Genomic DNA, 21,081 nt, shown 5'->3' with positions numbered 1-21,081 from the left:
GCCAAAACACAGATGAAAACAATACGTTTGACATTTCGGCATAAATTTTCGGGTTTTTACCCCTGCCACACGAAGCGAAAACATTTTGGCATTAGCCGTGGCCACACGGGGCGAAAACTCTAGCGCAAACGAAAAAATTAATGCCAAAACGTTTACGCTTGCCGTTTACATGCTGTCAAACGATTATTGGTCCGTGGAGCGTAAAACCAAGGTACTTTAAAAAGACAGGTAGCTTCTTAACCGCTTTGACAGGTCACCATTTTGAATTTGTTTGACATTCATAGCAGGGCGCTTTTATCAACAAAACCACGTGAGTTTCAAGAAGAAGAAGAAGAAGATGTGGGCAAGTTTGGTGGTTTTATCAGGGAAAGTACCTGATTTCACTCTTTTTCGAATGTTTAAATGATTCATCTCTCTATTTAAGATCATTCGAGCGACCGAGTTGTGTTTTACAGCGAGTGAGCACGGTCCAGGAACGCTAGCTAGCTCTTGTTCTAGGCCGGGTGGCAAGACGTACGGACCGATACCATATTGAAACACTAGGAAGAATTTTGAGAATATTTGCATAAACTTTAACTTTCGTGCCACTTTTCGTGAATTTGAACTGTCGTAATACCACAGAAAAGCGAAAACAGCTCCGAAAAGAGCGTTCCCGAAGTAAACATCCCACCATCCCGTGAATGTCAAACTCTGAAGTTTTTTCTAAAATAAAATCGAGGATTTGTTCTGGATAAAGCTACCTGTCTTTTTAAAGTACCTTGCGTAAAACCTAGCGTAAAAGCTTTTTGCAAACGGTAGGGCTCACAATATGTTCTTTTTGTGGTTTACATCGACAGTGAGTGATCATTGCTAGTGTATTCAATCCTTTTCTTCAAAAAAACGATTTTAATTTCCTCAACCCGGCCATGTAAACATATCGAAGCGCAAAAGTTTTGGCATTAATTTTTTCGTTTGCGCTAGAGTTTTCGCCCCGTGTGCAGTACAAGTGTAGCAAAATGTTAGAAAAGTTAACAAGAATAGGTACAAAGTGATTGCGATAAAGTACGTGTTGCCTGCATTCTGCAAGGTAAGATAAAACAACATTACGTTGCCCCGTAAGTGATCTAATATTTTGTTTTCTTTCTCTCCGACATGTGCCCGAGCATTCTGCATTGAACGGTCAACCACACCAACGATCGAAGAACGCGTATGGAACACGCGGTTGAACACCCAAGCAACCAAGGAGAACAAATTTTGGGGGATTCAGAATTCTGATCAGAACTCTAGGCTGGTCTCATCAGCATTCTGAATCCCCCAAAATTTGCAGCAATTTCTCCATACAAAATTGGGGGATTCAGAATGCCCATCAGAACGTCTGATGAGAACGCTGAATCCCCCAAAATAGTTCACATTTTGTCCGCAGCGTGCGCAGGCACGGTATATATTGTGTACATGTGATATATATATTTATTTTCTACAAATATATGTATAACACCAAATTTTATTTGAAAAAATTATTTTTTTAAATTATAAATAACTTACACTAATTTACCCATAAAAATCACCCTCTTATCTCCGCGATGCCGTGCGCCCCTTTCCGGAGCGGGCTTTGGTATTAGTATGGGGTCACCGTGGTACCCGTACCTGGCAGTGACGGTGGTGCTGGGCCACCGTACTCCATGCCGAGGTTATGCGGATGATAGGGTCGAGGAGTGCCGGCACCGTTTGCTATCTGCATTGTCCGTTCATCCGATGATGCAACGAGTTGCTGTCGATTACGGTGGTGATGGTGATGATGGTAATCGGTCGGGGTCCCACTGTACGAATCGTTCGGTTCTGATCGCTTTAACGAACCGTTCAACGAGGCTGGGGAGGAGAGCACATATCCTTGGCCGATGCATGATGTGGATGGAGGCTGTCAAGAAGAGAAAGGGGGAAAGAGAATGAGAATGAAACAGACCACCGGTATAAAAACTTACCTTTACTCGCTGTTTTCGTAAGCAGCATCCGATGAGGTACCGTTGCTGAACCTCACTGTGATGCTGATTCGAATGGTGGTGGTGATGGAGCGGATGATGCGTCAGTGCATGCCGCAGCAATTCATTGTGGATCCGTTCGTCGGATGACGAGCAGCAGCTGCTACCATTCCCGATCAGCAGAGGGGACCCCTCATTGACGATCAGGGCCGTAGCCGATCGGTCTCCCGCGCTGCGGTGATGTGATAGCCGGTGGCGTGCTACGGGTTAGAGATCATTGTTATCATTCATTACGGGGTAGAGATCATTATTATCATTTGTATGTAAAAACCCTGTTCGCACTTCCTCGGCGCCGACGCCACTTACCCATTACGGAAGGAGTTTTCGATGACAATTTTCGGTCCATGCTTCAGGGCAAGCACCGCTGTAGTCGCATTGAAGTCCTCTATCGTCTCCGCACTCCACTCAACGACCGGCGATTTCCTTCGGCACACCACCGGCACCATTCACGTACCGGCTGGCAACGGAGCATCTTTGTTCGAAAGGTCGAAAGGAAAGGTTCGCATCGTTCACCTCCACCATTCTGCGTACCGGTAACTAGCACTCCACGTATCATCGGATGAGGTACTTGCACCGGCTGCTGTGTCTACTGCACATGATGTACCGAATGCTGCTATTGCGCCTGATGATGATGCACGACACGACACATTCTCGTCAAAGTTTAATATGGAATTATGGGCATCCTGTGGGGAAGGGAGAATCCGTGTTAGTGTCACCGTGGATTGATACGATCCGGTACCGGCGTACTTACCTCATCCCATAGCCTTTCTTATCATCCGGTGTTCCTTCATAATATCAGTAACTGCGTCACGATCACGATGCTGCGGATGCTGCGGCGGACAAAAAACAAACACGTATTTTCGGTGAACTACACTTACCTCAGCTTACTACGATGGTACACTACTGTTTCACTTATTTTACACTGCATTTTTTCACTAATTTAAACGTTTTTTCACTTGTTTTAACAAGCGAAGATGCAACCGACGTTGTTGTTGTTTCAGGAATTTTCGTGAAATTGAAACGTCAAACCGATCGGTCGCGTGTTTATGTTTCAAATCCAAATTCAGAAATTATTTTTCACACGATTTGGTGTGGGACAGAGGATTTGGTGTTCTCATAAAAGAACTGTTTGAGCCTTCAAGGGGATTTAGTGTTCTCATAGGAGAACTGTTTGAGCCTTCGAGGGGATTTGGTGTTCTCATAGGAGAACTGTTTGAGCCTTCAAGGGGATTTAGTGTTCTCATAGGAGAACTGTTTGAGCCTTTGAGGGGATTTGGTGTTCTGATTGTTGTCAGCAGCAGAACTTTTGGAGCCTTCAGGGGGATTTATTGTTCTCCTCATGAGAACTGAAGGCTACCTATGGTTGCTTGGGTATTTTTGTTAAATTTTCTAACACTCAACTGCACTCGCACTGCACCGTCAGCAGAACGCGTGCTTCCCGGGACTTAGAAAAATTTCGACTGCTGCGATCGGGACTTAGCCGAGTTTCGATCGGGGTTGCTCCGTTTCGTTTTTCTGTTCCCTTCTCTTTCGCGCTGCCGCTCGAATCGCCCCTCGACTCTTGCGCCCTTCCCACCCCTCGTAATCAAAACCCACAAGTTCGCGCTCGTTTTCGTTCGCCCTTCTTCTCTTCCCATTCTGCCCTTCCCCCTCCGCAGCAGCGTCCCACAAGCTCGCGCGCGAAACCTCCTCCTCCTCGCGGTTTCTTCCGCTCTTTCCCCCGCTACCTACGAGCCGTTCCATAGTGAACGTCGCATTTTCCCCTTCCTCGACCCCGTCGCAGGTGGCGGGGGTTTCGTTTTCAACCTCCTCAGCCTTCCTCTCGCTGCGTCGCAGACAGAGGGGTCTGCTCATTGTACACTGGGCGGGGTGGGTTCAAAACAATTAGGAAAAATAAACGCCACCGCCATTGCGCGATGGCTTACGGACCAATCAAAGCGTACTTCATTTTGGGTAGGGAAAGAGTATAGGAAAGAAAGAAAGGGGACTAGAGGAGAGAGCGAGAGAAAGGGTCATGTTTGATTGGTTGAAATCGAGACGATTTTGTTCCAGCCCTAGTGGACGAAATCGGGCCGCCAAAATATTTGCCAAATGTATGTATCGTTCCGTTGGCGGCTGGATCTCGGATCGATTTTTCTATAGTGCCAAGTCTTCTCACTGCTATGTGGGGGGTATGTATCGTTCCGATGGCGGCTGGATCTCGGATCGATTTTTCTATAATGAGAAGTCTTCTCACTGCTATGTGGGTGCTATGTGGGTACATTTTGTAATGGGGTTCAAAATACCTTGATGGGTGGTTTAATATTGACAGTTCACTGTTTTCCTGCGCAACGGATATACCGGCTGATTGATTTTGCACTTCTCTGTAATAAAATCTTAAACCTTTTGGCGTACCGGTCTTGGAAAAACGTACATCGTAACTAAAATTTGGTTCCTTCACCCAAATCATGTCGACTAAGAACACTGTTATAACCCTTGAAGGGTCTTCCAAAATTATCGCGGAATATCTACGTAAGTTACAACGAGAAAACGAAACGGGATGAGTTAGGTTACTGATGCATTTTCCCTAAAATTTCATCCTTTCTTGCAGGATATGCAATAAACAGCATTATTTTTCAACGCGGCATCTACCCGGCCAAAGAGTTTGAAAAGTATAATCGATACGGCGTCTTGTTGTACATTTCGAAAAATGAGGGAGTCAAGCGGTTTCTTGATGCTATTTTGCCGAATATACAAGGTGCGCGGGGAGTTTTAAGAAGTAGGTGTAAATGATCAAATGAAATTTTTATTTTCTTTTCTGCAGCATGGTGTGGCCAGAAATTGGTCATATCGATTATGCTCGTCGTATATAACTCACTCACGAAGGAAGTAGCAGAACGATGGGAATTCAACATAAAATACGAGAAAGACGGCATCCAATATGAGAGCGCCACAGCCGATTCAGGTGCGCAACAGATGATACCGCACAAGCCTTCGGAGCAAATTTATGCCGAGATTTGCTCTGTGATGCGCCAAATCACATCGACGATCGCATTATTGCCGCTCCTTGATTTCCACTGCACCTTCGATGTGCTGGTTAACAAACGTGGCGGGATACCGTCGAAATGGAGCAAAACGGGTTCGATCGATTTGAGCAATACTCAAACGATACATACGCGTCAATTCGCGACGGGCTTTCACATGATGAAAACTTCAGTCACTTACAGCCTTCAGCAAGATAAGTGATTTTTTCCGCTTCCATTTTTCTTCATCTTTTGTTCATTTAACTTAAATCCTCTTAGCCATTGTATTTAACATGTAACGAGGGCATAATATTTCTGGGGCCGCAATAAATAATAATTCTTTAATCTGTCGGTTACAACTGCCGCGCGGTACTGACAGCTAGGCGACAAAATATACTCTCCGAAGCAATAGACAACAGCACAACAAAGCAGCCTTGAACGCGTATCACCCGTAAGCGGTTGAAGGGTAAGGGAGTTGTAGGTGAGTGCGCTTTTAGCTTACGTTGTCGTATCTGTCTCGATGATTGGGATTGCGACATAGGCTGTCTCTGCTGGTCACGAACCGGCTAAAACCACGGCTCCGGTAAATCTCCGCCACTCTAGTGGCCAAGTTCAAAACAAGAGTGGGGTGAGGGGGTAATCGCGGTTGGTGATGATGGATCTGAGGTTTTCCGGTCAAGAAGCTTCCCGCTGTGTGTCGAGTATCTGTTGCGGTTGCGATAATAGCTGTCGCCATCTCCGCTCTCCGCCTTGCATGTAGTCAGGAGCCGGCAGAAGGAGAGTGATAAGATTGTGCTAGCATTGTGTTAGCTCGCAGCGCTGCTGATGCTACGATGTTGGAGTTGTGAGACATTGACAAACCGATTAGTTCGCGCCTAACTGTCCTTGCTTTCAGTTCGTAAAGGTGATCTCGATTTCCGGTCTCAAGATGACAAAACGGCAACTCTTTCTGATGTCCTCGTCCGCCTTGCACGGTTATGAGTATCTGCAGCATGCTGAACAGGATCTTACCCGGTTTCTGCAAGCGTAAGAAAGAGACATCGCTTCTGCTCACATTCCATCTTCCATCTTTAATTGTTTAATTAATCTATTGTTTTACACCCATTCCTTGCTCACACAGCAACAAGGTGAAACAGGTCGTGTTTGTACCGTACGCCCTGACCGACCAGAAAGCGTACACGCAGCGTGTTGCCACCGTGCTGGAGCGATGGGGATTTGGCTGCGTTGGTTTGGATGCTACCGTGGATCCTGTGCGGGCGGTGCAGGAAGCGCAGGCGATTTACATTGGCGGTGGCAACACGTTCCTGCTGTTGCGCACGCTGTACGAGAAGCAGCTGGTGACGGCTATACGCGAGCGAGTGCTGGAGCACGGCGTACCGTACATCGGCAGTTCGGCCGGCACGAACGTAGCAACCTGCAGCATCCAGACGACTAACGATATGCCGATCGTGTATCCGCCTAGCTTCGATGCACTCGGACTGGTGCCGTTCAACATCAACCCGCACTACCTGGAGCCAGAAGAGGGGAGCAAGCATCGGGGTGAGACGCGCGATCAGCGGATCGCGCAGTTCCACGAGCTCAATGATGCGCCAGTGCTCGGACTGCGTGAAGGTGCTTCGCTGCTGGTCGAAGGTAACCGTGCCACGCTCGTCGGTACTTTCCCTGTGCGCCTCTTCCGCAAGGACACGGGTGCACCGACCGAACACGAACCGGGTACGGATTTGAGCTTCCTGCTCTAGACCCCCGGCTGGCTGGCATACAATTCTGATTTGAGGTAAATAAAATTCCCCATGGAACCTTTCTGCAAATCTGCAATTCCTGTTTTCTGGGATTTGTTTGGCAGGTATGGTAACCATCGATTGTGTCAGTAGGCTCGGTGTCCGTAGTGAGTGATGGGGCAGATCCTTGATCCACTGTAGATGCATCCCGCGCGATCGAAAAGCAAGGCAACTTGCGACATTACGTTTTATTGTTCCTTAATTTCATTTTCATTATATATATATATATATATATATATATATATATATATATATATATATATATATATATATATATATATATATATATATATATATATATATATACCAAATCTATCGGATCGAATCATGATTCGTTCGATCCTTACGCGTGAATGTGGTTGGTTTCCTTCCCCATTGCTGCGGTTTTGTCCTAGCTAACATAATTCAGCTTCTGGTGTCCGGGACGGGAGATCTGCTTGCTGTCCACCCTCAACACATCTCCTACCAGCTAGTTCCTCTTGGTTACTTAGGGGCTATCCGTTAGTCTGTGTTGCCGGCGGCCTGTCGGAGCAGCACGTAGATCTTTTCCTTGATCCATTCCTTGTTATACGGCGCGTAGGTGTTGGTCGACTTCTGGTATACGAGGCAACTCAAATCAACCAGCTAAAATGGTACCACCAGGCCGTGATAGTGCTTGTATCTGTATTTTGTGTAGTTGGGCAAGCAGGGAATAGCGTTGATGCGCAGGGTTTTGGGTTGGATTGTTACCTGGTCTACAAAATCAAACAGCTGGCTGATGTCGTAGGTGATTGTGGGTGTGTTCGGGTTGCGGCGCTTCAGGTGCTCCTCATAGATTTTACAAACACCCTCCATGCACTCGTTGACGCTCTCGTAGTCACTGTACGTGCGCGTTTCCGGATTACGTCCCGGCTGCACCAGCAGTATCGTGTGCGACATCCCTGCAACAGAACAGACCGACACCAAGGGAAAAGAGATGTCCGCTGGAAATGTAAAGAGCACGCAATAAACACAGGTTTAGCGCAGGGTGTAGAGAGCGTCAAGTTCTCTCCGGAAACGTGCTTCGGTGCGCACCGCAGTTTCCGAGCGGGATTTGTCCGGGGCAGGCCAACTGTACCCGGTCTCGGCGTCGCCGTTTTCTTGTTCCGCTCCGTACGATGGCGTCCGCACAACACGCATACATGAGCGCATTTCCCCGCCTGTACATACCTGAGTGGTATTGGAAAGTGAGCAATCCTCGATCAGGGGCAAAGGCAATCAGAACTGTGAAACCCCTTTGGGTTTAATAAGCGGCTTTCGGTGTGAATTTTGGTATCAAACGACGATTTGCGGGATGAAGCAGGGCGACTAGGGATGATGGCAGAATTTAAAGCCGGTGGTCCATCGCTCTACCATCGTTTTTCTTGCTTAGGCCTAGGGAAATAACCTATGATGCATCCTTGTCCTACTAGTGGCGTCGATTGGAGAATGTTTGGGTGTTGCGAGCGCCATCTGGCCAATGACATGTGGAACTACATGGACATGTATATACATGCCCATGTTTATACTAAAGGCTCTGGCAAACTGGCTGAAGCACGAGCGGCAACTGCGGCGCTTGCGGCACTTGCGGCAGTGCACGTTCAGACCGCTACCAACACATCAAGCAATGGTGTTATGAGTACAGTGTTGTACAAATGTCTAGAATAACTGTTTTGATTGCTATAAAGCAAAATTAATGATGAAAATATGAAAGCTAATTTCGGTAAAAAACCAATATATACACTTCAACCGATTAGGCGGTGCCAGACGGAGCGTAAACTCTAGCGTAAACGAAAAAATTAATGCCAAAACGGTTTCGTTTAACCCTTAGGTTGATTCCACTTGGTCAAAAGGCGGTGCCAGACGGGGCGAAAACCCTAGCGCAAACCAAGGTACTTTAAAAAGACAGGTAGCATCCAAGGTACTTTAAAAAGACAGGTAGCTTTATCCAGAACAAATCCTCGATTTTATTTTAGAAAAAACTTCAGAGTTTGACATTCACGGGATGGTGGGATGTTTACTTCGGGAACGCTCTTTTCGGAGCTGTTTTCGCTTTTCTGTGGTATTACGACAGTTCAAATTCACGAAAAGTGGCACGAAAGTTAAAGTTTATGCAAATATTCTCAAAATTCTTCCTAGTGTTATCGGTCCGTAGGTCTTGCCACCCAACCTAGAACAAGAGCTAGCTAGCGTTCCTGGACCGTGCTCACTCGCTGTAAAACACAACTCGGTCGCTCGAATGATCTTAAATACAAAGATGAATCATTTAAACATCCGAAAAAGAGTGAAATCAGGTACTTTCCTTGATAAAACCACCAAACTTGCCCATATCTTCTTCTTCTTCTTCTTGAAACTCACGTGGTTTTGTTTATAAAAGCGCCCTCCTATGAATGTCAAACAAATTCAAAATGGTGACCTGTCAAAGCGGTTGAGATGCTACCCAAGGTACTTTAAAAAGACAGGTAGTTCTTAACCGCTTTGACAGGTCGCCATTTTCAATTTGTTTGACATTCATAGCAGGGCGCTTTTTATCAACAAAACCACGTGAGTTTCAAGAAGAAGAAGAAGAAGATGTGGGCAAGTTTGGTGGTTTTATCAGGGAAAGTACCTGATTTCACTCTTTTTCGAATGTTTAAATGATTCATCTTTCTATTTAAGATCATTCGAGCGACCGAGTTGTGTTTTACAGCGAGTGAGCACGGTCCAGGAACGCTAGCTAGCTCTTGTTCTAGGCCGGGTGGCAAGACGTACGGACCGATACCATATTGAAACACTAGGAAGAATTTTGAGAATATTTGCATAAACTTTAACTTTCGTTCCACTTTTCGTGAATTTGAACTGTCGTAATACCACAGAAAAGCGAAAACAGCTCCGAAAAGAGCGTTCCCGAAGTAAACATCCCACCATCCCATGAATGTCAAACTCTGAAGTTTTTTCTAAAATACGATCGAGGATTTGTTCTGGATAAAGCTACCTGTCTTTTTAAAGTACCTTGATGCTACCTGTCTTTTTAAAGTACCTTGGTAGCATCTTAACCGCTTTGACAGGTCACCATTTTGAATTTGTTTGACATTCATAGGAGGGCGCTTTTATAAACAAAACCACGTGAGTTTCAAGAAGAAGAAGAAGAAGATGTGGACAAGTTTGGTGGTTTTATCAAGGAAAGTACCTGATTTCACTCTTTTTCGGATGTTTAAATGATTCATCTCTCGATTTAAGATCATTCGAGCGACCGAGTTGTGTTTTACAGCGAGTGAGCACGGTCCAGGAACGCTAGCTAGCTCTTGTTCTAGGCCGGGTGGCAAGACCTACGGACCGATACCATATTGAAACTATTGAAAGAATTTTGGGAATATTTGCATAAACTTCAACTTTCCTGCCACTTTTCGTGAATTTTAACTATCGTAATACCACGGAAAAGCGAAAACAGCTCCGAAAAGAGCGTTCCCGAAGTAAACATCCCAACATCCCGTGAATGTCAAACTCTGAAGTTTTTTCTAAAATAAAATCGGGGATTTGTTCTGGATAAAGCTACCTGTCTTTTTAAAGTACCTTGGCGCAAACGAAAAAATTAATGCCAAAACGGTTTAGCCGTGGCCACACGGGGCGAAAACTCTAGCGCAAACGAAAAAATTAATGCCAAAACGGTTTCGCTTAACCCTTACACGCTGTCAAACTTTTATACGTCCGCGGACTTTTTCGCTGAACCCTTGACGCTATCGAACGCTTTATTTACGAAAATGTAGGTTCTTTTCGTATTGTTTTTGCATTTTTAATATAAATATAACAGCAACAGCAACAATATCGTTAAAAACTGCAAAATTTATTCGGAAATCAACTTCAGCGGCCAAAACACAGATGAAAACAATACGTTTGACATTTCGGCATAAATTTTCGGGTTTTTACCCCTGCCACACGAAGCGAAAACATTTTGGCATTAATGTGCAAATTTGCGCGCAAATTTTCGCCCCGTGTGGCAGCATCTTATTAATTATCATATTATACTTTACATATTATTATCAATAACATGATTCCATGATCACAATGCAAACACTCATTTTGTTTACATCCAACTGCCAAATCAAATCCACCGGATTTCGCCGCGTCAAAATGCAAACTTTTGCATTTGGCCCAAGGCAAGGTACTTTAAAAAGACAGGTAGCTTCTTAACCGCTTTGACAGGTCACCATTTTGAATTTGTTTGACATTCATAGCAGGGCGCTTTTATCAACAAAACCACGTGAGTTTCAAGAAGAAGAAGAAGAAGATGTGGGCAAGTTTGGTGGTTTTATCAGGGAAAGTACCTGATTTCACTCTTTTTCGAATGTTTAAATGATTCATCTCTCTATTTAAGATCATTCGAGCGACCGAGTTGTGTTTTACAGCGAGTGAGCACGGTCCAGGAACGCTAGCTAGCTCTTGTTCTAGGCCGGGTGGCAAGACCTACGGACCGATACCATATTGAAACACTAGGAAGAATTTTGAGAATATTTGCATAAACTTTAACTTTCGTGCCACTTTTCGTGAATTTGAACTGTCGTAATACCACAGAAAAGCGAAAACAGCTCCGAAAAGAGCGTTCCCGAAGTAAACATCCCACCATCCCGTGAATGTCAAACTCTGAAGTTTTTTCTAAAATAAAATCGAGGATTTGTTCTGGATAAAGCTACCTGTCTTTTTAAAGTACCTTGGGTAGTTCTTAACCGCTTTGACAGGTCGCCATTTTCAATTTGTTTGACATTCATAGCAGGGCGCTTTTTATCAACAAAACCACGTGAGTTTCAAGAAGAAGAAGAAGAAGATGTGGGCAAGTTTGGTGGTTTTATCAGGGAAAGTACCTGATTTCACTCTTTTTCGAATGTTTAAATGATTCATCTTTCTATTTAAGATCATTCGAGCGACCGAGTTGTGTTTTACAGCGAGTGAGCACGGTCCAGGAACGCTAGCTAGCTCTTGTTCTAGGCCGGGTGGCAAGACGTACGGACCGATACCATATTGAAACACTAGGAAGAATTTTGAGAATATTTGCATAAACTTTAACTTTCGTTCCACTTTTCGTGAATTTGAACTGTCGTAATACCACAGAAAAGCGAAAACAGCTCCGAAAAGAGCGTTCCCGAAGTAAACATCCCACCATCCCATGAATGTCAAACTCTGAAGTTTTTTCTAAAATACGATCGAGGATTTGTTCTGGATAAAGCTACCTGTCTTTTTAAAGTACCTTGATGCTACCTGTCTTTTTAAAGTACCTTGGTAGCATCTTAACCGCTTTGACAGGTCACCATTTTGAATTTGTTTGACATTCATAGGAGGGCGCTTTTATAAACAAAACCACGTGAGTTTCAAGAAGAAGAAGAAGAAGATGTGGACAAGTTTGGTGGTTTTATCAAGGAAAGTACCTGATTTCACTCTTTTTCGGATGTTTAAATGATTCATCTCTCGATTTAAGATCATTCGAGCGACCGAGTTGTGTTTTACAGCGAGTGAGCACGGTCCAGGAACGCTAGCTAGCTCTTGTTCTAGGCCGGGTGGCAAGACCTACGGACCGATACCATATTGAAACTATTGAAAGAATTTTGGGAATATTTGCATAAACTTCAACTTTCCTGCCACTTTTCGTGAATTTTAACTATCGTAATACCACGGAAAAGCGAAAACAGCTCCGAAAAGAGCGTTCCCGAAGTAAACATCCCAACATCCCGTGAATGTCAAACTCTGAAGTTTTTTCTAAAATAAAATCGGGGATTTGTTCTGGATAAAGCTACCTGTCTTTTTAAAGTACCTTGGCGCAAACGAAAAAATTAATGCCAAAACGGTTTAGCCGTGGCCACACGGGGCGAAAACTCTAGCGCAAACGAAAAAATTAATGCCAAAACGGTTTCGCTTAACCCTTACACGCTGTCAAACTTTTATACGTCCGCGGACTTTTTCGCTGAACCCTTGACGCTATCGAACGCTTTATTTACGAAAATGTAGGTTCTTTTCGTATTGTTTTTGCATTTTTAATATAAATATAACAGCAACAGCAACAATATCGTTAAAAACTGCAAAATTTATTCGGAAATCAACTTCAGCGGCCAAAACACAGATGAAAACAATACGTTTGACATTTCGGCATAAATTTTCGGGTTTTTACCCCTGCCACACGAAGCGAAAACATTTTGGCATTAATGTGCAAATTTGCGCGCAAATTTTCGCCCCGTGTGGCAGCATCTTATTAATTATCATATTATACTTTACATATTATTATCAATAACATGATTCCATGATCACAATGCAAACACTCATTTTGTTTACATCCAACTGCCAAATCAAATCCACCGGATTTCGCCGCGTCAAAATGCAAACTTTTGCATTTGGCCCAAGGCAAGGTACTTTAAAAAGACAGGTAGCATCTTAACCGCTTTGACAGGTCACCATTTTGAATTTGTTTGACATTCATAGGAGGGCGCTTTTATAAACAAAACCACGTAAGTTTCAAGAAGAAGAAGAAGAAGATATGGGCAAGTTTGGTGGTTTTATCAAGGAAAGTACCTGATTTCACTCTTTTTCGGATGTTTAAATGATTCATCTCTCTATTTAAGATCATTCGAGCGACCGAGTTATGTTTAACAGCGAGTGAGCACGGTCCAGGAACGCTAGCTAGCTCTTGTTCTAGGCCGGGTGGCAAGACCTACGGACCGATACCATATTGAAACACTAGGAAGCATTTTGAGAATATTTGCATAAACTTTAACTTTCGTGCCACTTTTCGTGAATTTGAACTGTCGTAATACCACAGAAAAGCGAAAACAGCTCCGAAAAGAGCGTTCCCGAAGTAAACATCCCACCATCCCGTGAATGTCAAACTCTGAAGTTTTTTCTAAAATAAAATCGAGGATTTGTTCTGGATAAAGCTACCTGTCTTTTTAAAGTACCTTGGGTACAAGCGATATACTAGGTATGTACTCGCTTCCTCCTCACCCCTCCTTCACTTTTCTTATGTGTTTCTGTGTCCAGCTAATTCTATCGGTTATCCAACGGCAAAATTTTGAAATGGGTAACCGCTTAAATTATTTGAATCGGTAGAGGTGTATATATTGGTTTTTTACCCTTTATTTTTATCTTGGTTTTATATTTCTTAAAAACAGTCTACCTCGGCAAATGCATTAGTCAGGATTGTTTTTAACACGCATAAGAAAAGATGAGCCGTATGTGTAGTATTCAGTAGTAAATAAACAAAACTATTCAAAACTATACCATATATAAAAAAAGTGTAAAGTGTGGCATACAAAATGTAAACTTTACCGTAAACTGAAATGGAGTGCCAAAAAGTTTACGCTTGGATAAGCTTACGTAGCCGGCATGGGCTTAATGGTTCGTGTGATGCTTTGTTTCACTGCTTCCAGGATATTTTTATATAAGACTCCAGTGTCATACTCGTGGTACATTATCATTGTTATGATGCACTGTGTACGTCCCACAGGTAACCGGACGACCTGGGAGCCGGAACAAAATACTACAAACGCTTAACATAAATGAATGAAAATGTAAAAGAACCAAGTACTCATAGTAGTCATGTTCATATTTGTGTTCCTCGGGGTCGGGTGGAGGGATGCGCGCCTGACAGGGGTGGATGAGGTGAGAATCTGGTAGAAAAAAAAATCAGAAACGGATGGTGGTACATGAATGATAGCACCGCTGTTATTCCTTGCTGCGAGAGCGTAACCACAGACAGAACAGGGCGCCAAGCCGGAACAGGATGATAAGCGCAAATAGGCAACCAATGTCAAGCGCAAAGTCCTCGACGCGGAAGTTGAACGTCTCGAGAATGATCTCACCCGACGCCGGACACGTGACATTGGCACGTGTGCATGCAATCTCCCCGTCGCCGACGGCCGCCCATTGATTGATGAGCAGTGCCTCGTTGGCGTACCGGAACCAGGATAGGTAGGACAGGTATTTGAAGTATGCCGGCACCGAGGCTGAATTGAGGAAGAAACCGCCGAAAATGAGGAACGGTATGACGACGGGCGGGCCCACTGAGAGTGCCATCGAGATGGAAGAACTGGCGCAGGAGATGAGATAGCCGAACGAAGTGGACACGTTGGCGACGAGCGTCACGATGAACAGTGTGGTTAGGTAGTGCGAAACGCCCGCCTTCAACCCGATCATCGGGTACGTGATCGAGGTGAATACGAAAGGGACAGCGATGAACAGCGGCAACTCTGCGATCGTCTTGCCGAGGAAGTAGGTGTCTACGCGGTACAGGCGGGAACGCTTTTCACGCAAAAATACGGGTAGTTCGGCCGAAAATACGTTTATCACCGCGAACACGTTCTGGAAGGTCATGTTGGTGAGAAACAGAAACAATGAGCCATTGATGTTCATCACGCCGTCCTGGTCGAGCACTTGACCGAAGTAGATGGACCCGATGAGCGAGGCCACCATCTGCGGAAGAAATGAGTAGTATGAAATTCTTGTGCTGAAGAGTCTCCCGCCCATCCACATAACGGATGTTTGGTTGTCGGTAACCTACCGCCGTCTGCAGCAGGCGCACCTTCACCAGCATCGGATCCTTCAATACGCTCAGCCATGAGCGCCATAAGATGCAGTAGAATTGAGTCCACCAGCTCGCCCGATAGCCGGTGCTATCGACGCCTTCCATCGGTTGCAAGAAGTATGCATCGTTAATGTGCTTGACGCGTTCCAACTCAATGCCACCGGCACCGTTAATTAACGACGCCGTTTCGATGATGTCTCGTGCGATCGGGCTGACCGCGAACGAGTCGCAAATTTTTTTTATCGTCTCTCGGCACTCGGTCTCCTTGTTGGGTGCGATTGCAAGCATTTGCACGTAGAAGTCAGCTGGGTTGTAGTTCGGCGGGCAAGGTATTCCCAACCTGCCAGATGCACATAAACGCACACGGGAGAGAAAGCGATAGCAGAAATCAGAAAGCGGAGAGAGAAATAGAGAGAGAGATAGAGAGAGAGAGAGAGAGAGAGAGAGAGAGAGAAAGAGAAAGAGTGCGTGGGCACAGGTGTATGTGAGGTTAGATTTGTCTCAACTTACTGCGAAAAGAATTCGGCTGACTGATATGGCGTCCCGAGGAAGGCGACGCGACCCTCAGCAACCAGCAGGATACGATCGAACAGGCAGTACAACTCGGAAGACGGCTGGTGGATGGTAAGGATGATGGTTTTACCCTTCATCGCCATCCCCTTCAGGACCTGCAGTACGCTGTGCGCCATAAAAGAGTCCAGCCCGGACGTGGGCTCGTCGCACAGCAGCAGATGCGGATCGGTTAGCGTTTCCGATGCGAAAGCCAGCCGCTTTCGCTCGCCCCCCGATAGACCCTTGATGCGACCAGGCGCACCGATGATCGTGTCGGCGCACTTGACCAATGATAGCTCCTGCAGCACCTCGTCGACCCGGTGCAGCTTCACCGACTGTGGTACGTCACGGCCCATCCGCAGTAGCGCCTGGAATATCAGGTGCTCCTTGGTTGTGAGCGATGGGATGAACAGGTCGTCCTGCTGTACGTAGGCGCACCGTGCTCGCATCTGCTCTGCTGTCACCGGAACGCCGTTTAGGGCACGCACCGCGTTTGGCGATATTTTGACACCCGGCGGAGACCGGAAGGCTAGAGCGTTCAGCAGCGTGGTCTTGCCTGCACCCGAGCTACCCATCACAGCCAGCAGCTCGCCGCTCCGGGCTACTCCGGTAACGTTCTTAAGCAGGTGCTTACGAGGATTGAAGTCCTTCACCAGCCGTTGGCGAGTGAAGCAGTTCCGGAGCCGGCTACAGACTGGTTCACGTGATTTGCCATCGGTGGCCGCCTGACCAAACACGTCGATCTCGCGCCACGTGTAAGTCAGTCGGTCATGCGCCGGTATCTGGCCCTTTACCGAACCGTAACTCTTCGGGCGCCAGACTTGTATCAGCGTGGCCTTATCGTTCGTTAGCGTCGCGTTGATGACATCCTCCTCCATCGACTGGTCCTGAAAGCTACCCGTACTGTAGCGCTGCAAGCGTTCAAGAAAATGAAGGGTCTGTATCAGTACGGTGAAATTAACCATATTGTACACCACTCCCGGGGGAACACTCGCACCAAGCAAAATCGATAAAAGGACCGAGCATGAGGAAGAAGCGTTATGTGGTGGTAATTGAGGGCATTACGTATGAAGTGACGGGGAATTCATAATTTCTTAATTCACAGCACAATCGCCACGTGCACTCGTAGACATCGCGCTGCTGTCGTGTGGCATAGTTCGTCGTCAGGTCATCCGGTGAGCCCAAGACGACATGCGTTAGAATAGTTTGAAAAGAAAAAGAAAGAGAAAGATAGACAGCAAGAGGGAGAGAGCAAAAAAGAGAGCACGATCGACAGAAAAAGAGAAAAAGAAAGAGAGAAAGAATCAAGCAAGAGAGAGAGAGAGAGAGAGAGAGAGAGAAAGAGAGAGAATGAGAGAGTGAAAGGGTGGGGGGGGGGGGAGAGTAGGAGGATAAACTTCTCGGGGCTCATTTAAGGATATCCCAACAGGTTTTTTCGATTCTGAGCGGGAAACCTTCATAGGCACCGTTAGTCCCCTTCGGATCACCTATCCGGTATACCTTCGAAAGGGAGGCTGGCATCCTCTTGGCTGGCTACAGGTTGTCTCAGAATAGGTGTCGCCATTTTTAATATCCTTGTAGCATCGAATGGGGAATTTCTACACAAAAAAGCTGTCTCTCAAAGTGTAGTACACTCTTTTTACAATTTATTTTGATCGAGAGACTATTGCAATCATTTGTTTTTATTTTGCGGCATACATGACAGTTGCATAGTCGGGCATTTTAATTGGAAATTGTTAAAGATTTCATGACATTTTTATAACATTTCACAGCTCTAAGTTTGCATACTGATTGGTTATTTTCAAGTAATCCAAAATCTATAACGTATTGTACAAAGGAAGATGCAGATGAAAAAGTAGTGCAGAGTGTGCAATGAAAAAGCAAATTATCACATGGCTAGTATTGATTGTCCGATGAACATGATCCAAGCAGAGGTTTGGTCCCGTATGTACTAGGCAACTGAGTACATGTGCCTCAACTTAGTACTCTTCCGGTGTGTACTGTGACGACATAAGACATTTCACGAGAGATTGAATTTATCTTAACAAATACTACGTATCAGTTATTCCTACGCGACCGGTTTCTCCAGGGCATAATTTTGCAAAAAATATCGTTTTTTTAGTTTTTGTGTTGTCAGAACAATTGTCTTCCTCCCTGGGCATCCTGACATTAGCTGGACCAAGGATTTTGTTTACTGCTCCGCATGAGTGTCCATTATCGTCGATGATAGTTGGGTAGCGTGTACTGTCACAATCACACCTTCCTTTATGATTGTTCCTATCATTCGACAGCAATACGAATTGAACAGAAGGAAGGAGCCAAGAGCTACCAGTGGTGCATGCGTATTGCCACTGACTGCTTATTAGGTTGTCCAGTCTACGGCACTATCAGAATCATTGAAATGAATGTTTCTAATAACGAATGGTCCCATCTACATACCCGGTTCGAACTGATAGTTGTTTTGCTTTCCCCATCCGCATACTGATCGTCTGTGTTGATCGTCATACTGGGTGTCCAGCGTTGCCTTTGCTATTAACCAAATCTGTTAATTCCTCCAAGCTCCGTTGTTGTTTAGGACGTTGTCGTTGTATGCCGCGGGGTCGTCTGTTCGCTCCGATTACGAAGATGATCGCTAGTTGTGTTAGCTGGAACGATATTTGAAAAAAGCAAAAGTAGAAGGAGTGTAGCTGGAGGCAGATTAAATACTCGGATACTGATCCGTTAGTTGACGTGTCCGACCATTCGTGTTTGTTGGCTTCCTCGAGATGGAGTAATCGTGCAAACGTTGACACCACTTATCAAAATCTATGCTCTGTTCAATCGTCTATTGCGATTAATAAGAATAATCAGCTGCGTCATAGATAACGAGGCTTATGAGCAGTACTACATTTTCTTCATCATCACCGGCATCTTCGTCAATTCATGACATAATGCTACCTCAACATTAAAAAAATGTTTCTCTCGTGTAATGAGACTGTGCTTGAGCCTAATCATCCAAGCAGCACATAGCCTCTATCAGTGAACCCGTGTATGTCGGCACTGTAGCGCAGACAGCAGTCTTCTGATGTAACTTGGCCGTACTTGCAATTTCCATTCCAAACCTGTGACTATACAGTAGCCCCAGTATCAGCCCAACTTTTACCCCGGTTTCTGACTGGACATGAAAACGAGGAAATAGCTAGGTGAATGAAGACCGATCTCATTGAATGGGATTTGCGACGTAATCAGCATCGATGGGGTGCGGTGGTCTCGATAGACCTACCATCAGCGCCAATCATGCCCTGAGGGCGAGATTAAACCCGGCGATCAAGCTGCTACATTTTACCATTTCTAATCGAGAACCGCCATCCTCCTGTTTTTTGGTTTTGTTCGTCTGATTCGAAATGTCGTTGTTTGTATTTTTTTGCTTCCGCAGCAAACTTAGTCGCTTCGGTTGAAAGTGCCCTCGGGGATGTTGGTAACGGGACGGTTGGTTGTTCTGACTAATGGGCATCATCGATGAGTTAATTTCATTATCGATGCGAATGCTGGAATGTATTCCCACCTTCTTTATAAAAATCACGTACACAGCTCGGTGTGAGGTTCAGCGTATTGCGCTATTCTAGATGCTTGATCGAATTAATCTGATTGATTGCTGTATTCCTCATCTCCAATATTGAGTGTATGTGTGTATGTATATATATATATATATATATATATATATATATATATATATATATATATATATATATATATATATATATATATATATATATATATATATATATATATATATATATATATATATATATATATATATATATATATATATATATGTGTGTGTGTGTGTGTGTGTGTGTGTGTGTGTGTGTGTGAGGGTGATGGGTTGCGATAAAATAGTGGCTATTTGTGGCCGCTTTCGCCACAAATCGCGACTCAGCGGTGGTGGTTGATCTAATCGCACACTTTGGAATGGCAGTTTTTGTCAGATAAACGTTGTCATCTGCTAAGACTCCGACAAACTTTCGACAACACACCTTGCACCTAAAACACGGCTCTCACATTCGTGCCTGACAGCCCGCCGGGCTATTCCCATAGAAATTTATACATTTGGACATGGACATTTTTGTATGGGGTTTACCCGGTGGGAGTCTATCTGGTTAGTTGTCGCTTGTTTCACATAAGCCGCCCCCGAACCTACAGCACATGCAACTGCACAAACACACGCACACACATACAATCGACACTCGAAGGGCTTCCCCGCTATAGGCGGTGTTGATGATCTTTACAGCGCCTGAAACACGCACCGTATCGAACCATCCTCTGCACTACTTTTTCCGCCCCTCACCGCACAGTTCCGCCTTTGTATATGCGAGCACGCGCGATCGGTTACTAACCTGTCCAGCCAGTCCGGCTCGCGACCGAATCACAAATGAAGCCAGACCGGTAGCTAACGCTGGCAGGAAAGCTGAGCTGCCCTGCTTCAACGATTGCGCAGGGCCTACCATGTGTTAGTGCTCATCAACTCCTGAGGTAGTAATGAGAAGCCTTGAGTGACCAGCCACTCCGCTTCCATGGACTTCAGCATTTTAACAGTTTCTTGATAAAGGCTGCAAAAGGCTATATGAATGCCCGCTGCCAGCGGCGAGGCAAGGAGACCAATTTCAGTGCCAGCGAACGCTTCAGCGACGCGGAAGAAGCCATACAAAAAAGTAATCGATGGCAATGGGGTCCGCATTGCTCACATAGCCCGGCAACACGAGAGAGTACAACAAATACAGTACCATACGCAAGCCAACAAAAAAATAACCACTAAGAGCCCCAACGCTTGTCACATGCCCACCAGGAAGGGAGGGGCCGATAGAACGTTTGAGCGAGGCCTGAAAAAAATTTAATGTCGAATCAAAAACGGTTCAATTATCTGTCCCAAAGTTTCGAAGTAAAACAAAATGACAAAATAAGCTGGGTAAGAAAATGGCTCAGCTGATAATGGAGCCACGGTTTCTGGAATTCTAATTAAAATAGGAAACCGGCAATGATGTAGTTGAAGTGAAAAAGAGAGAGAATTGTTGCTCGCGGGCCTAACATTTCAATCTTAAAAGCCTGATTGGTACCTCGGGCACCACAAAACACATGACGCCAGTGCCAATGCATTCTTGGGTTGCTACTTTATCAATTGGTTGCACCCCACACAGAACAGGCGTATTGCTTGCGTA

General features: G+C 45.1%; 5 protein-coding genes across 14 annotated transcripts; 2 read left to right on the top strand and 3 right to left on the bottom strand.

Annotated features, from left to right (window-relative positions):
* Positions 1-1,513: 1,513 nt before the first annotated feature.
* LOC125949016 (homeobox protein B-H1-like) lies at positions 1,514-3,378 on the bottom strand. The gene is made up of 4 exons (XM_049675690.1): positions 2,767-3,378; positions 2,322-2,698; positions 1,959-2,215; positions 1,514-1,894 (listed from the first exon to the last, which is right to left on the bottom strand). The coding sequence occupies exons 2-4, from the start codon at positions 2,359-2,361 to the stop codon at positions 1,595-1,597; spliced, it is 597 nt and encodes a 198-aa protein (XP_049531647.1). The 5' UTR covers positions 2,362-2,698; positions 2,767-3,378; the 3' UTR covers positions 1,514-1,594.
* Positions 3,379-4,337: 959 nt separating this feature from the next.
* Positions 4,338-5,362, top strand: LOC125949002 (mitotic spindle assembly checkpoint protein MAD2A-like). The gene is made up of 3 exons (XM_049675663.1): positions 4,338-4,526; positions 4,606-4,752; positions 4,819-5,362. The coding sequence occupies exons 1-3, from the start codon at positions 4,463-4,465 to the stop codon at positions 5,238-5,240; spliced, it is 633 nt and encodes a 210-aa protein (XP_049531620.1). The 5' UTR covers positions 4,338-4,462; the 3' UTR covers positions 5,241-5,362.
* A 24-nt stretch (positions 5,363-5,386) lies between these two features.
* Positions 5,387-6,846, top strand: LOC125948990 (alpha-aspartyl dipeptidase). 3 transcript variants are annotated; one of them, XM_049675619.1, is made up of 3 exons: positions 5,387-5,498; positions 5,913-6,043; positions 6,138-6,846. In XM_049675619.1, the coding sequence occupies exons 2-3, from the start codon at positions 5,946-5,948 to the stop codon at positions 6,754-6,756; spliced, it is 717 nt and encodes a 238-aa protein (XP_049531576.1). In that variant the 5' UTR covers positions 5,387-5,498; positions 5,913-5,945; the 3' UTR covers positions 6,757-6,846. The 3 variants fall into 3 exon arrangements, with proteins under 3 accessions (XP_049531576.1, XP_049531591.1, XP_049531586.1); XM_049675634.1 differs by lacking the exon at positions 5,387-5,498 and adding an exon at positions 5,514-5,600; XM_049675629.1 differs by lacking the exon at positions 5,387-5,498 and adding an exon at positions 5,631-5,852.
* Positions 6,847-7,089: 243 nt separating this feature from the next.
* Positions 7,090-8,282, bottom strand: LOC125949048 (enhancer of rudimentary homolog). The gene is made up of 3 exons (XM_049675739.1): positions 7,984-8,282; positions 7,525-7,757; positions 7,090-7,419 (listed from the first exon to the last, which is right to left on the bottom strand). The coding sequence occupies exons 2-3, from the start codon at positions 7,711-7,713 to the stop codon at positions 7,297-7,299; spliced, it is 312 nt and encodes a 103-aa protein (XP_049531696.1). The 5' UTR covers positions 7,714-7,757; positions 7,984-8,282; the 3' UTR covers positions 7,090-7,296.
* Positions 8,283-13,869: 5,587 nt separating this feature from the next.
* On the bottom strand, positions 13,870-20,375 carry LOC125948755 (protein white). 8 transcript variants are annotated; one of them, XM_049675128.1, is made up of 5 exons: positions 20,263-20,375; positions 18,326-18,531; positions 15,845-16,797; positions 15,311-15,674; positions 13,870-15,222 (listed from the first exon to the last, which is right to left on the bottom strand). In XM_049675128.1, the coding sequence occupies exons 2-5, from the start codon at positions 18,389-18,391 to the stop codon at positions 14,476-14,478; spliced, it is 2,130 nt and encodes a 709-aa protein (XP_049531085.1). In that variant the 5' UTR covers positions 18,392-18,531; positions 20,263-20,375; the 3' UTR covers positions 13,870-14,475. The 8 variants fall into 8 exon arrangements, with proteins under 8 accessions (XP_049531085.1, XP_049531128.1, XP_049531068.1 ...); XM_049675171.1 differs by having other exon boundaries at positions 20,173-20,271; XM_049675111.1 differs by lacking the exon at positions 20,263-20,375 and adding an exon at positions 19,903-20,252.
* Positions 20,376-21,081: the final 706 nt, after the last annotated feature.

Source organism: Anopheles darlingi, chromosome X (genome assembly GCF_943734745.1).
Source record: "Anopheles darlingi chromosome X, idAnoDarlMG_H_01, whole genome shotgun sequence".
NCBI classification, from domain to species: domain Eukaryota; kingdom Metazoa; phylum Arthropoda; class Insecta; order Diptera; family Culicidae; genus Anopheles; species Anopheles darlingi.
This window is presented reverse-complemented; position numbering and strand designations above follow the sequence as displayed.

What these genes read in the sequence shown, in the direction of transcription:
- LOC125949016 (XM_049675690.1), bottom strand. Translation starts at nt 2,361, where the DNA reads ATGGACCGAAAATTGTCATCGAAAACTCCTTCCGTAATGG. An exon ending in GAAAACTCCTTCCGTAATGG is followed by an intron (nt 2,216 to 2,321) that starts GTAAGTGGCGTC and finishes TCTAACCCGTAG; the next exon opens with CACGCCACCGGCTATCACAT. An exon ending in TACGAAAACAGCGAGTAAAG is followed by an intron (nt 1,895 to 1,958) that starts GTAAGTTTTTAT and finishes TCTTCTTGACAG; the next exon opens with CCTCCATCCACATCATGCAT.
- LOC125949002 (XM_049675663.1), top strand. Translation starts at nt 4,463, where the DNA reads ATGTCGACTAAGAACACTGTTATAACCCTTGAAGGGTCTTCCAAAATT. An exon ending in AATTATCGCGGAATATCTAC is followed by an intron (nt 4,527 to 4,605) that starts GTAAGTTACAAC and finishes CCTTTCTTGCAG; the next exon opens with GATATGCAATAAACAGCATT. An exon ending in TATTTTGCCGAATATACAAG is followed by an intron (nt 4,753 to 4,818) that starts GTGCGCGGGGAG and finishes TCTTTTCTGCAG; the next exon opens with CATGGTGTGGCCAGAAATTG.
- LOC125948990 (XM_049675619.1), top strand. Translation starts at nt 5,946, where the DNA reads ATGACAAAACGGCAACTCTTTCTGATGTCCTCGTCCGCCTTGCACGGT. An exon ending in CTTACCCGGTTTCTGCAAGC is followed by an intron (nt 6,044 to 6,137) that starts GTAAGAAAGAGA and finishes TTGCTCACACAG; the next exon opens with CAACAAGGTGAAACAGGTCG.
- LOC125949048 (XM_049675739.1), bottom strand. Translation starts at nt 7,713, where the DNA reads ATGTCGCACACGATACTGCTGGTGCAGCCGGGACGTAATCCGGAAACG. An exon ending in TGTTTGATTTTGTAGACCAG is followed by an intron (nt 7,420 to 7,524) that starts GTAACAATCCAA and finishes GTACCATTTTAG; the next exon opens with CTGGTTGATTTGAGTTGCCT.
- LOC125948755 (XM_049675128.1), bottom strand. Translation starts at nt 18,391, where the DNA reads ATGACGATCAACACAGACGATCAGTATGCGGATGGGGAAAGCAAAACA. An exon ending in CAACTATCAGTTCGAACCGG is followed by an intron (nt 16,798 to 18,325) that starts GTATGTAGATGG and finishes GAACGCTTGCAG; the next exon opens with CGCTACAGTACGGGTAGCTT. An exon ending in TGCGCCTGCTGCAGACGGCG is followed by an intron (nt 15,223 to 15,310) that starts GTAGGTTACCGA and finishes TTTCTTCCGCAG; the next exon opens with ATGGTGGCCTCGCTCATCGG.